The following is a 14589-nucleotide window of genomic DNA, read 5'->3' as shown; positions in this document are numbered from 1 at the left end:
CTTCATGGTAGACAGAAGTAATCGCTTTTTCCCTCTAGACAACTTTACAAGGGTGTTCTGTGATGACAGCCTTAATTAAATCCTTCTCTATTTTAAAAGCACAAGAGTAGAAATTTTTCTGCTAGCACTTTAAATGTGGAAATGAGCTGCTTTATGTGCTCACAGGATGATTTACATCACTTTGGCTGATGCCATATTTAGTGATTTGAGTCTAATTGTTTTATAATCATACCTTTTGTTTTTCTTGGGTTTTGTTGAGTTTTTTGGAGAGGGGGCCACAGGGAGGGAAGAGAGGTATGCCTAAGAGAAATGAATTACCAAATAAGGGTAATAATTGTCATGGTTTAACCCCAACCAGCAGCTAAGCCCCACACAGTCACTGTTCCACTATCCCTGGGAGAATCAGAAGGGAAAGAATGAAAAAACTCTCAGGTTGAAATAGAGATAGTTTAATAGGTAAAGCAAAGGCCATGCACACAAGCAAGGCAGAACAAGGAGTTGATTCCCCATTTCCCATAGACAGGCAGGTGTTCAGCCATCCCAGAAGAACAGGGCTTCATCACGTGTAGTGGTGACTTGGGAAGATAAATGCCATTTGTTCCGAATGTCCCTCCCTTCCTTTTTCTTCCCCCAGCTTTATATGCTGAGGATGATGCCATATGGTCTGGAATATCCCTGTGGTCAGTTGGGGTCAGCTGTCCTGACTGTGTCCCCTCCCACCATTCTCATTGCTGGTGGGGTGGGGTGAGAAACAAAAAAGGCCTTGGTGCCGTGTGAGCTCTGCTCAGCAATAGCTCGGCAATAGCTGAAACAACCCTGAGATCTCAACACTGCTTCCAGCACAAATCCAAAACATGGCCCCATACCAGCTACTGTGAAGAAATTTAACTCTGTCCCAGCCAAAACCAGCACATAATCTATCTGTTTTTCACAAATAAAGGCACATTAAAACTGATGGTAGAAATTTTGCACCAGTAATAAAACTTTGGATGTAGGTAGTAACTGCATGAAGCAAATCTTACTTGCATATGATCTGTTTTTCTTTAATGTTATGATGATAATACATTGAGAGAGTTTATTTTAATTTTGAACCTGGATCAGACATTTAAGGGACAAGTATCAAGTCTGGAAATAGAGGAGTTTAAAATAGAAATAATCTGGACTTGTACAGCAAATGTGCACATTGTTTTCTTGCCGTTTTGCTCCTTAAAATTTTTAACCCTTATAATCTACAGCACTGAATATTGTTAGTGAATTTTGTGATTGCTTGCTGTCTGTTCTCCATGGTGCAGATGTTATTCATAACTTTAGTGGATGTTATTTATTTTTTTCTTTTTTTTTTTCTTTAAAAACACTGCCTTTCAGTGGGAATCTCACTCATTCCTGAAGCTGTCGTTTGTAGGGTCAAATGGCTGGTTCTTATACTCTGTGTGTATTCAATTCCTACATGTCTTCTGAATTGACAAAGTGTAACATACGAGTTGAAGAGTTAATATACTGGGAAATATTCCTGAAACAAAGCAAGCAAAAATAGGCCAGCCCTCAGAGCTGAGAGAATGTTTTCTTGCTACAACAATCTCAGTTTTAGATGTAGAAATAAGATGAAAATAATGTTGGGGAAAATATGTTTAAGCTCTTGCTGATGAGCTGCTGTATTTGTGTGTTCCTTCAATGACAGAAAACAACTGATATATGAATATTATAAAAAGTTCTCCACAGAAAAATTAATTTCATTATAGACTTTACATAGCAAGAACACTTATGTGAAGGGATGTGCTGGTGAGCTAGTGTCTTACTTCTGTATTTCTGGTGCAAAGTCAGACCTGTACCACAGTAGAGAAAGATTCTTTAAGTAGCTTTCCATCTCCAGTAAATTTTATTTTCACTGCTGTTGAGGTTTAAACCCAACCAGCCACCAAGTACCACCCAGCTGCTTGCTTACTCCCCTGCCAGTGGGATCAGGGAGAGAATGGGTCAAGTAAAAGACAGAAAACATGTGGATTGAGAGATTAAGCAACAGCATAAAATGCACACAAGCAGAGCTAAACAAGGAATTAATTCACTGCTTCCCATGGTCAGGCAGGTGTTCAGCTATGTCCAGGAGAGCAGGCCCCATGTGTAACAGTGACTTGGGAAGACAAATGCCATCACTCCAAACATCCCCCCCTTCCTCCTCCTTCCCCCCAACTTTATACACTGAGCATGATGTCACATAGTCTGGAATATCCCTTTGCTCAGTTTGGGTCACCTGTCCTGGTGAGACCCCTTGATGTCTCCTCCCAATCAGCCCCAGCTTCTTCACCAGCAGGGCAATGCAAAAAAGTAGAAAAGGCCTTGGCTCTGTGGGAGCCCTGCTCTGCAATAACAAAAACCTTTCTAATCTCCACATTATCAACACTTTTTTTAGCACAAATCCAAAATGCTGCCCCATAGCAATGTGGCCCCATAGCCACTGTGAAGAAAATTAAGTCTACCCCAGCCAAAACCAGCAAAACTTCTTAAAAGGTTAACATGCACCCACATCAGTAAATGCATGTTTGGGACAGTTTTTAAAGTAGCTGAAGCTACATTTAGAGAAGACTTCAGAGAAGTTAAAACTTGGTAACGTTAATATTATACCATAATTTTTCAAAGCATGTAAATAGTGATTCTTCTGCAATGTGTTGTTATTGTGTAATATTTATCCTTCATGGTGGGAGGCAAAAGGTCCCCTCATGGGGCATCCTGGGAGGTTGTGTGTGCCTCCCTGAAGTCCATGCACCACCAACTTCTAGCACCTAAAATAAATGCTTTATTGGAACACAGAAGTGAGAAGCCAGAGCAAAGTTTTACCCAGGAGAAGGTAGCTGGCTCTCTTGATAGAGTTACTGATTAATAAAAGGTTTGCAAACAAGTTCCCAGTTGTCTGTCTTCTGGGTGGAGTCCTTCTTCACATTCCTGCCATGCTGGGTGGTTTCTTGGGTTGTTCAGCTACTCTGGATCTCAAGGAATGTCTCCTCCTTTCTGTGACCTCAGAGACTTGGCGTTCCTCTCTGCCTCTCTGCAAGCATTTCTTCCTCTCCGGAGTTCCTGCTCAGTGCTGGAAACTCCCTTTGGAGTTTCCTGGGTTTCTCCTTCCCTTCCCAGCCTGCTGTGGGCCCCTAGCAGCATCTTGTACCTGCGTGAGCTCAGATGCTCCTTTCATCTTTTCCTTCTTCTCTGGGCAAGGGATGTATTCTGTTCCCAGAGTACATCATCAGGAAAGTCAGCAAGGAGTTTTATCTATGCAACTCCTTCTTTTTCAGATTATATGTGATATAACCACAGGCACTGGAAATCACAGTTCTGATGTTTTACCTCACACCCCACATACCCCAAACAGAGCAATAAAAGAGGCCATAACCAGAACCTGATTTCAGCACTGACAGTGTTTTTTAAGACTAAGCTGATCTCTGCACCTGAAGTGGAAACCCACATGCAGGCACAGCTGTGGAAAACCTGGTCAATAGTCAGATGTCAGGAGCATGTAAATTGCCTAAAAGACAGGCCAGCTTGTGGGATTGCTCAGTTTTTGATGTGCATGCAAGCATCATGTGTTAGGCCATGCTGATTTGTCTAATAGCACTAAATAACACAACCATTTTCTCCCCTAAGAGCTCATCTGCACATTATATGCATTCTTTCATTCAGCAGAATCATTGCGCACGTTGTGGATTCGCATTTGGTGGCAGTTTAAAAGTTGTTTGCATCTAATTTTTGGATAAGCAGTATTAAAAGTTTCAAGATCAGTTGTGTTAATATGAAACTAATTATTTTCGCTTTTTGTTTTCTCTTTTTGTAAATTCTGATGCAGCATTATGTTGACTTGTGTTCTGTCTCTGGTTTGGCTCAGTTCCCGTATCTTTCCGTTTAAAGTTATCTGTATTTCCTTTGCTTACCCAGCCCCTGTTTTCCTTTCCAAATAAGGCAAATACAAGGCAAACTACCTAAAATCTGTATATTCTTTTTTTGTGTGTGTGTGTGTGTTTACTTATGGGGAGTCTTGCTGCACCCATGCTTGATTTGAACAGAACCTCTTGTGTTGAGTCATTATTTGTGCCGTTTCTTTGTCTGGTTTGTTGGAAACGTTTGCAGGACAGCTTGCCCTGTGCTGCATGATGCTCACTGTGCTGTTCATAATATGAAGTACAGTTCATATTACACCCTGTTTCCACTTTCCAGTTACTAAATCATAAATGTAATATGCAAACAACTCTGTTTGCAAATTACTGAGGCTGAGTTTAATGGCCTTCTCCCAGAATCCTTTACTGTGAACACCTTTTACCTTCAGTTGTATCTATAAACTGGCATTTTATAGCTTATGAGGCCAGAGATCTTCTGTGCTCTACACATACCATTGGGAAAAATGGATGGCACAAGGAATGGTGAGCTCAATTTCCCATCTGAATCTGGGCAATATACTCCAGCTCTTTTAGAAAAGTAAATGCCCCTGAGTGATTTGTGTATATTTTCTTAACATAGTAATGCTTCCTTCTTTATTTCAAGTCTTCTTGATTTCTCTTAGTGTTCTTCCATTGTTGCTTTGTTTAAGCAGCAGTAAAATAGGTTAACAAACTGTTGTCCATTGGGTCAGCTCAGGCATTTTCATAGATATTTGACAGGAATTATCAGCAATTATATTTCCTCAACTTCTATTGCATGTAGGAACAGGAATTTCTATCCCAGCATTTAACTTCTATGGGGTTTACTTGAAACTTCCAACTCCAGCTGCTCAGGTTGGAAGGGATGATCTTAGTGTTATATGACATTGACAGTACCTGTCAGGTACCTTTGTCTGACAGAGAAGTGAAGGAAGTCTCTTGATCCTTGAGCAAATACTGGACTAACTCTGGGATTCTCCTTCCTTTGTGTCATTGCACAGACATCTTCTCGAATGTTGGTGCGGCCGACAAGCTCCGAGACACCCAGTGCTGCAGAACTCGTCAGTGCAATTGAGGAGCTCGTCAAAAGTAAAATGGTGAGACTGACCAGCCAAGTGCACGTGTCTAAAGAACTTGTCTCTTCAAGTCCCAGCTTGCTATTCAAAGAAAACCTGCATGTTTTACGTTGACTTGTAAAATTTGCTGTCTGTTTCAGAAATCACTTTGTGGGTTGATGTATGGGGTCATTTTGTACACAATCTTTTGTAAAAAAAGCTTTTTTTTTAGGTAAATGGCAATGTAGAGGAGAAAAAAGCAATAACTAAGAGGAAGAGAGGAGATGGTGGAAAATTTACTAAATATGTCCTGTTAGTCAAAACAAAATGTCCTGTTAGTAAAATGAAGGCAAAGACCCAGGGTCTTAGACTAATAGACCTTTATGAGAAGAATCCCTGAAACTAAATTTATTGCAGATCTTATGAGGTTAGCAGTAAAGCAGGTAAACCTAATAACATAAATATTTATCTGGTTGCTCTTTAGGCAACATGATAATGAAGAAATAAGTAAGAGAGTAAAGGTGTCATTTTGCATGTTAGTGCCTCCATCCTTGCTAACAAATTAGGTAGGAGGAATTTGTGTCAGCTTTTTTTAATTTTCTATGTTTTAAATTTTCCATGTTTCTGAAGATTGTCATTGGCATGTTTTAAAGTTTTCATATTTCTGAAGATTCTCATTATATGCATAATTCCAGGAAGGCCTTTGTACTCAAAATAAAGCTTGACCCAGTCTGGGAAAAACTTCTCTGGCTGACCCTCTTTGAGATTGGACTATATAGTCTCAAGAGGTCCCTCAGCAATTCTGGATTTCCCCAAGACCTTTAAATACAGCTTTTGCATCATAGCCCCTCTTGGGCTGAATAGGAAGCGCCTTTGTGAAAACTGCAAAGAACTGCAGCATGGCAGTCCCATGTTATCAGAGGCTGATATTTTCCAGATTCATTCTAAACTGAAGCAGCTTTAACTTTCAGAACTAGAAATTTTATTTTCTATTCTCTCATTCAGAGAAAATTATTGCATAAAATAATTACTGTTCTCTCTTAGGTATTAACTTTGCTTTTTACTTCTCTTACACCAGCAGGGTGAATACAAAATCTATGGGAAAATTCAACAGTCTTTTGTAAATGGAAAGTTTGGTAGCCCATGTGTCTTTCAGGCTGCCTAGCAGTGGATATAACTTAATGATCCATGCATAAGTCCTTGTGGGAGATGTTCTAATTTCACAGTTTCATCCAAGGTTCAGCTTCCCCTGGGTTTTGGGCTAGTCATATCATTATTGGTTTTTACTTTTTGTGAGTAAAGAAAATAGATTATAGCTGAACCCCACCCTGGTGAAGTAAATGTGTCTTGCAATAAGGCTGTATCACGTGCAAGGAAAATGTGATACATAGCTGTAGCTTGATCCAAGATTATGGGCTTGAATTAAAGAAATCCAAGGAATACTTCAACAAAGATATATACAAACAGAAGCCTGTGGAGTCCATGCAGTGGAGATAGTGTATCTGGAAGAGAATACAGGGACTTTTTCCTAGGATCTGAACAAGCTCAAAAACAACATTGGCAGTGTAGAAGTAATTATTTTCTTCACTGAGATGCTATTTTGGCTTTTTATTAAGATTACCAAAATGTCTGACAGAGAATGCCACTTCTCTTGAGTTAAAAATGTAACATCATAAAAATCTCCTTTAAAGATGTTCAATTTATTGTTGAAAGTAATTTGTATATGCCAGAAGATGAATATGACAAATATAATTTAATCCCTGGCTGTGAGAACACATTGATGCCGTTCCCACCATAGAAGTACTTGCATCCTGAGCAGGAGAGTCCGACTTTTAGCCATTGCTGCTCAAACCAGCTCTTTTCTTTTCCTCTGAAGGGAACACTGTCATCTCAAATGTGCTTCTCAAGTGTGCTTCAAAGGCTTAGTTGTCATGGAAAGCCATGTTGTTGCCTGGCTTCCTGGTGGCTTGTGATTTGCTTTGCCAAGATGCATTTTTGATCTCCCATAGATTGCTATATACAGCAGCTTGTAATATGTCTTATGAATAAAGGAGAAATAAATCTTTGTTGCTGACTGTCTTGAATACCTTCTCAGGCTCTGGAGGACCGTCCAAGTTCCTTGTTGGTAGATCAAGGTGACAGCAGCAGTCCATCGTTCAACCCTTCAGATAACTCCCTTCTATCTTCCTCATCACCCATAGATGAGATGGAGGAAAGGAAATCCAGCTCCTTAAAAAGACGACAGTAAGACCAGTTTTTTACAATTTTCCTTTTTTTTTTTTTTTTTTTACAATGCTTATTTTGAACTGGCAGCAGAAGCTGTTAGTCTGAAAATGGGAGGACTTGTCAAGCATTAGGTGTCAAGCATGTGGTCACATTTCTCTGTGACATTCAATCTGTGATTTTTAATTCTAGTCATACCTGTGTTTGACTTCTGCTGCATGTCACTCCCATTTATTTGGGAAGATGCTGATCTTTAAATGTCCAAAGGTCTATTAGGCTTGAAAAAAATTGTCTTTCCCCTCATTCTGTTCCAACCCATGCTTAATTTCTTTATCTAGTAGGAAACTGTTACCATGGTAGAATAAAAACATGCCTGGTTTCAAAATTTTTAAACTTGTATGTGGAAATAGCCAAAGAGTCTCCAGACCAGAGACATAATAGCATTTTATTTTAAACAATAGTTAAATGTTTAATTTTAATGTCATGTTTAAGAAAACATCTGACTTTAGATAAACAGAAGCAGGCCTTGTCCAGTTTCAAAGTCAAAGCAGTATCTTGCTAAGAACCAATGTACACTAATTCTTCCATTTAAGTTCTGTCTATCAAACATATGTGATTGCAAATGTCAAAAAAGTTGTATGCCATTAATCCTCTTGAAAAATCTGTTTCATTTTTTAATATTTGTTCACCTTTTTTCTTCCACTGTAGCTATGTCTTACAGGAATTAGTGGAGACAGAGCGAGATTATGTGCGAGATCTGGGCTATGTAGTTGAGGTATGATGTTTTTAATTCTCTTGATTTCTTCTTTTTTTTTTTTTTAATGTGTTGCTAACTAGCTATGCAGCTTGAACCTCACTATGTTTTTCAAAATGATACACAGGAAGAGACTAAAAATGTGAAAGTTTACATTCTGAGTTTTCCCTCCTGTAAGCTTTTAATGTGTAAAATACGACATCACATTTTACTCCTTTTTTCCTGTTACTGTGTTCACTTTGTTGTTCTTTTGAGGAGTGTAGTTCTTTGCCTTTTTTTTTTTTAATCACTACTTCTGGCCTAGTGTTATCCTAGTAGATAGTGGATTTATTTAGCACATCTAAATTAAAAAAAAAAAAAAATGTACCTCAGCATACAGAGCAGCTATCCAAAATTTGAAAGTTCTTCCTCTTCTACCACTAGGCTTCTCTTAGACTTCCTAGCTTCTCCTGCTGTAAATTGAGATAACATGACCCATCTTCCCTCAGTCTTCAGCTACCAACAAAATGTATTTGGAAGAGAAGAAAGAATGAGCATGACAGTGAATTTTAGCCTAATAAATTTTAATTCTTAAACTCTATTTTGGAGGCAGGGAGGGAAAGAAAGATTAGCATTGTGATAGTGTTTTAACAGTATTTAAAGGGTGCATTAGGAGGCTGTGAATAGATGTGTTTTTGTAAATAATAACACAATTTTTGGTGAAAATGCTGGACATCAAAACATACACTTGGAATACCAAAACTAGGCCTGGCTATATAGGAACAGAACTATTGTGGGGTAAAAGAGAAGGAATAGAGTTGCATGAATATTGCAAAATTTTAAAACACTCCAAATCTGCTCAGTGAGACAGCTGTGTAGACACCAAATCAAAGATGAGACTATGGGCAAATGTAAGAGGAACTTCATTGCAGCAAGAATACTTGCTAACAGAATTGATTTAATTTTTTTTTTTGTGTGTGTTTGGCTTGCTGATACTGCATGGAGGGCAGTCCCATGGGCAGTTTCCTCCTCAGTGCACTTTGGTGTGGGGTTAGTGTGAGTGAAATAAGAGACACAGAGCAAAGCAGCACAGAAGCCACTTGAGTGGCTCTGACATTTCAGGCAGTAAGGAGAAGGGCTGTGGAAGTTTCCTTCATGCTCCGAGCCTGTTCACACAGGCTAAATTAGAGTGAATTAATTTTTCTAGCACTGTTGTGTAGACAGCCTCACCTCAATTTGTTATACTTTGAGTCTGTGCTTTATGTTATGCTGTGTTCTAGAACAGTTTTCTGGTTTGGCTTTGTGTCCCAAGTGGTTGATGCCATTGGACATCTGGGAAAAGGGGGATTAAAAGACAACTTGCTTTTTTTTAAGTAAGAATGTTCACAGTGAATTCACTCGGACTGTTGCAGGGTTATATGGCACTTATGAAGGAAGATGGTGTACCTGATGATATGAAAGGCAAAGACAAGATTGTATTTGGAAACATTCACCAGATTTATGACTGGCACAGAGAGTACGTATTGTACCTAAAAAATATTAGATTGAGGAAATAATTCCTAAAGTCAGATATTCAGATACAAGGTAAATGCAGTTGGTTTTGTGCTTTGAGTTGTAGAAAATGTAACTTCAGCTTACAAATGTTGGTGTGATGATTTGCTTTAAAGAAGGATGCATGTGTATATATATATACATATATATATAGCAAGTACTTCAACTGAAGGACTCTAATATTGACAGAACTTTGTACATTGCTTTCTCTCTAACAATACAGTCTTAAGAATTTGTTAGGGGTGGTTAGCAAAGTAATATTAGCATCTCAAGCATTCAGACTAGGAAGGGGAAAGCTTTCAATCAATATATGTGAAATTTAATAATTTTTTTAGTGAATGTCAGGGGTTTTTGTCATCTTGGCATGGATTCAGCATGTCCTTTTAAAAATCTGTATTGAAATATTACACTGTTACCATTGTCATTTTGGACATACATTAATATCCAATGCTGCTAATAGGGGGCACAAAAGTGTCCCCTATTAGTAAGTCCACTTTGCCTTGCAATTACCTGTTGCTATAATGTGTGCTGTCAGAAAAAAAAAGTGTTTATTCTGTTTATGTTCAGCTTCTTTTTAGGAGAGTTGGAGAAGTGCCTTGAAGATCCAGAAAAGCTGGGATCCCTGTTTGTTAAACATGTAAGTGCAAATGTCTTTTCTGGCAAACTCTTGCTGCTCTGGCCAACATGATTGACTGTTAAGTACAACAGAGTTAAGAAAGTGCTGTACAGTGTTCTTCACCTGTAAGAGGTGGAGAGATACCTTTTAAAAGCTTATAAATAGAAGAAGTAAATGTTCTAGTCTTTCTCTAGGCCCCATTTCTCTATTCAGTTGCACTTCAGTGCAAGGGAATCATCATTTCATATGGCACCTACCTTCTAATCCTAGGTATGCGTGCAATAGCATGGAATATAAGAAATAAAAATAGGAAAGAAACTCATTCTTCTTCCAGTTTGAGTGTGTTCTAGTTCTGTATTCTTTTCCTTTCTGAGAATTTGTCACTGGCAAAGTGGGTAACCTGTAGGAAGTAGCTCTCCCTGTTGCTGATTGCTGTTCTACTTTGTCTTGGTATTATTTGTAATTGAGTTGTCTTTGAAAGGCACCTTTACCACTCCAGATGGAAAGGCAAGCTGTGATGCTATTACAGCATCCTCTAGCAAAACCCTATCAGCTAGAACACAGTGATTCAGTTCCTGTTCTTAATCTGAATCTGTGTCCTTTCCAATCTCCATCTTATTTTTTAATTTCTTCCTTACCATTTATCTTCACTGGTCAGTATTCTGTAAGTCTCTGGGAAGCAAAGCCTTTAACCCCAAACAAATCCTAGCAGAGTGATAGGAAAGATTTTGGAGTAGGTATGTCTGTACTTCTTAACCAGCGATGTCAGTAATCAAGAATAGATCTTAAAGACAGAAGTTAAGTCCTCTCTCTTTTTCTGTTGCTTTCGTGTTAAAAGCACATGCACAAGATAAAGGATCGGAGTTAAAAAATGCTAGTGCCTCCATTTCCAGGCTTCATCACCTACATCCCTGTCCAAACTCCAGTAGGACAGCCAATACTAAATAAAAGACATGAAAGTTTTCTCCTAACTGTTCTGTACATGTAAACAGGAGGAGGTAATTATTCTAATAAATTTCAATAATAATCACATTATTAAAATGGAATAAAAAATACTATCTTTCAAAGGCTCCATTACAGAATCACTGAATGGTTAAGGTTGGAAGGGATCACTGTGGGGTCATCTTGTCAAACCTTCCATGGCTCTTGGTAAAAGAAAAATAGAAACATTATCATGCTTAACTTTATTGTGGTTCCAGATGAGCTATCATCTCTGAACACCTGCCAATTCAGAGGATTTATAGCTGTGGGATTTTTTTTCACTTGTTGGTTTTCTAAAATCATAATGATGTTCCCAAATAAATGTGTTTTCAGATCTGTAAGTCCTGCATATGTAACTGCTTCTTTTCCTTAAAGGGATCTTTTTTAAGTTCATACATATGAACTGCTGTGCTTCTTAAAATAATACTCCATTTTAATCTGGAATGTGTTTTTCTTGATAATGATGTATCATTTTGTGTCTTTGTTCCTTTAGGAGAGAAGGTTGCACATGTACATAGTTTACTGCCAAAACAAACCAAAGTCTGAGCACATTGTCTCAGAATACATTGATACGTTTTTTGAGGTAAGTTCATGAGAGAGGATGTCTGAGGTGAATGATTATCAAATGTGTTGATCAAACCAGAAGAAAAAAACCCAAAATGCAGCAGATATTGTTGTTAATGTTTTAAATTACAATTTTTTTTGCCATTTCTGTTTTTATTTCTCAAATCTGATACAGACTCCTAGAGATGAAAACTAAGGGTTAGGTATACGATATTAATTAATCAGTAGTCTTATCCTTAGTAGCCTTAGCCCAGGCAGTCACCAGTGCATTTTATATGGAATGGCAATTCTGGATAAGCAGAGATCACTGTTGAAAATAGGCTGTATACAGCCTGTGACTGAAAAATTACATTTCACTGGGAAGCCTTGTCAAGAAAGACATGAAAGATGCTTGCAGAAGGGAATACCTTGGGAGCAACAGTGATCAGGGGAAGGACTCCAACTTTTGCTAACTGAAGATTAGATTTCTGACTTTTGCCAGTTTCTGGTGTGATAACAATTAATACGGATATATCCTTGTTTATATATATATATATATTTCTCACCATACGTATGCTGTGTTTCTAACTTAACAAAACAAAAGTTTTTCTAACTGAACAAACAAAAATGTTTGTTTTACAACTCTCAGGATCTAAAGCAACGCCTGGGCCACAGACTTCAGCTCACAGACTTGCTAATAAAACCTGTGCAGAGAATTATGAAATACCAGCTGTTACTAAAGGTAAAGTGATGTTGAGATGAATGAGTTGTGTTAATAGATATGTAATAGATGTGTTAACAGATAGGTTTTCTTTTTTAATTAATGCTGATGTTTTTCCATTCCTTTCCCTAACAGAACCCAGATTTGTAAGCAATGCCATATGATTATTTTCTGAGCACATTCAGATAGTTATAAAAATTGCAGTAGATGGCTTGGGCAGAAATTTGTTTTTTTTCTTTTAACAGTTAAAGACCAAATGTTTAGCCCATGGAAATGTTTAAAATTTGTACCAGTGGCATAGGAATGAGAGAAGGAACTCTCAACTGTGTTCAGATGTAAACATGATATAAGTTGTTGGGACTCATCACAACTTTTCCAGCTATACCTGCAATCACTTTAATATCACATAAGTGTTTACTGAAGAGCAGCCCTGTGTAGCACAGAGGTCATTGCCTTAGCATATGTATTTGTATGAGTTAAATCCACATCAGTGGATTCTGCAGTCTGTCATATTCTGATAGAGAATATCAAATTCAGATTTTCTAAGATTTCTTGTTGATGATTAATGAGAAAAGAAATATTACTTGATTCTTTTCTTCTTTTTCAGGACTTCCTCAAGTATTCTAAAAAAGCTAATCTTGACACAACAGAACTAGAGGTACTTGAGACATTTTCTCTTAGTGATATGTATTATTTTAACTCAGAACTTCTCTTGTTTTGGCAGAGTCACTTTCATTTTCTGATCTTCCTAATAAAGTGATTTTAAGTGTTTACTTCTTGCATTTCTGGTCTAAAGCAACCATATCAAATGAAACAAAATTTTATGCTACTAACTCATTTGGAAAATAAAGCTTTGACTTTTTATTTGTCTTGAACAGAAAGCTGTAGAGGTCATGTGTATAGTACCAAAACGGTGTAATGACATGATGAATGTTGGCCGCCTGCAAGGATTTGATGTAAGTTGGCTGGAGTTTTGCTTAGAGATTTTATCAGGTTCTCTAGAAATTAATCATTAATATTGTGGGGAGAAATGTGTACAGTGCTTCTTCACTATCTGTTTAGCTGGTGCAAAAAGCAGTAAATGAAAAATCAAGTCTTAGCCCTGCCAAGGACCTTTTCCTGGGAAACATTACCTGCTGTGTCAATCACATTAGGTAAAGCCCTTCTGCAAAGACAAGAAAGGGCCAGTCTTACTACAGTTCCCTTGTTGGCTAAAGGCTTGCAAAATAGTGAAATAATCACTTATCAGCAGGTGAGCAGACCTGACTTCAGTAGTGTAGACATAGGAGGAGTCACTGAGGTCAGTCATGTACTTGAGGCAACTGTAGCCCTCCTTGTTTGCTAAGTCTAGAAGAGATGGAAATCAGTACTGGAGCAGGGTGCATCAGCCAGGCCACAGTCACATGTTCTACTTGCAAAGCTGTAGATGCAGACATGAACTTGAAATCTGCCCCTACTCAGCACCCTGGAAGATTATATGGGTAACTGTTGGAGTTATTCAGGATAGAGAAATGAAAGCCTTAGTTCCAAGCCTCAAAATGCAGGAAGAATTGAAAAGGGTGGAGTGGATTTTTGGGGTTTGGTCTGGGGTTTTGTTTGTTTGTTTGGGTTTCTTTTGTTTGGTGTGTTGGTTTTGGTGTTGTTTTTTTGTTCGGTTCTTTTGTGTGTGTGGTCCTTTTTGATGTTTGGGGTTTTTTTTGAGAAAGAGCACAAGAATATCTTGTGTATAAGAGGAGAAGTGAATATATTGTGGTTAATGAGAGTTGGAGGGTGGGAAATACACAAAGCAGTTTGTCATGAACATGTGCTCAAAAAAGTTGATTGGGAAAAGAAACAAAGAACTTCACTAAATATGTTTTTTCTTGCCTCTGTGTTTAGGGTAAAATTGTAGCCCAGGGTAAGCTCCTGCTCCAGGACACATTCTTGGTTACAGACCAGGATGCAGGACTTCTGCCACGCTGCAAGGAGAGACGGGTCTTCCTGTTTGAGCAGATTGTCATTTTCAGTGAGCTGCTAGATAAAAAGAAAGGTTTCTCCATGCCCGGATTCTTGTTTAAAAACAGTATCAAGGTAACTGTTGTGTGTTAGTCTTTTGTGTCCCCTGCACAAACTCTGCTAAGGTAACAGTTTCTCATTCTGTGGGCAGTCAGGAGTGACATCTAGGTGTGCAACCGTAGAGAACAATGAAGTACCAGTCATTTCCTGAAATTACTTCCTACCAAATTTATTCTCACTCCAATGTTAAGTGGAGATCTTTGTATCCCAGT

General features: G+C 38.2%; 1 protein-coding gene across 1 annotated transcript in view; it reads left to right on the top strand.

Annotated features, from left to right (window-relative positions):
- Positions 1 to 14589, top strand: part of TRIO (trio Rho guanine nucleotide exchange factor) — a 244332-nt gene that overhangs the window by 211340 nt on the left and 18403 nt on the right. The window contains exons 37-46 of the mRNA XM_053931605.1: positions 4901 to 4996; positions 7050 to 7198; positions 7886 to 7952; positions 9323 to 9426; positions 10029 to 10098; positions 11552 to 11641; positions 12251 to 12343; positions 12930 to 12980; positions 13201 to 13278; positions 14201 to 14392. Of these exons, the coding sequence (XP_053787580.1) occupies positions 4901 to 4996; positions 7050 to 7198; positions 7886 to 7952; positions 9323 to 9426; positions 10029 to 10098; positions 11552 to 11641; positions 12251 to 12343; positions 12930 to 12980; positions 13201 to 13278; positions 14201 to 14392 (990 nt within the window). The remainder of the gene's footprint in view (positions 1 to 4900; positions 4997 to 7049; positions 7199 to 7885; positions 7953 to 9322; positions 9427 to 10028; positions 10099 to 11551; positions 11642 to 12250; positions 12344 to 12929; positions 12981 to 13200; positions 13279 to 14200; positions 14393 to 14589) is intronic.

This window comes from Vidua chalybeata, chromosome 1 (assembly GCF_026979565.1).
Source record: "Vidua chalybeata isolate OUT-0048 chromosome 1, bVidCha1 merged haplotype, whole genome shotgun sequence".
In the NCBI taxonomy this organism is placed as follows: Eukaryota; Metazoa; Chordata; class Aves; order Passeriformes; family Viduidae; genus Vidua; species Vidua chalybeata.
This window is presented reverse-complemented; position numbering and strand designations above follow the sequence as displayed.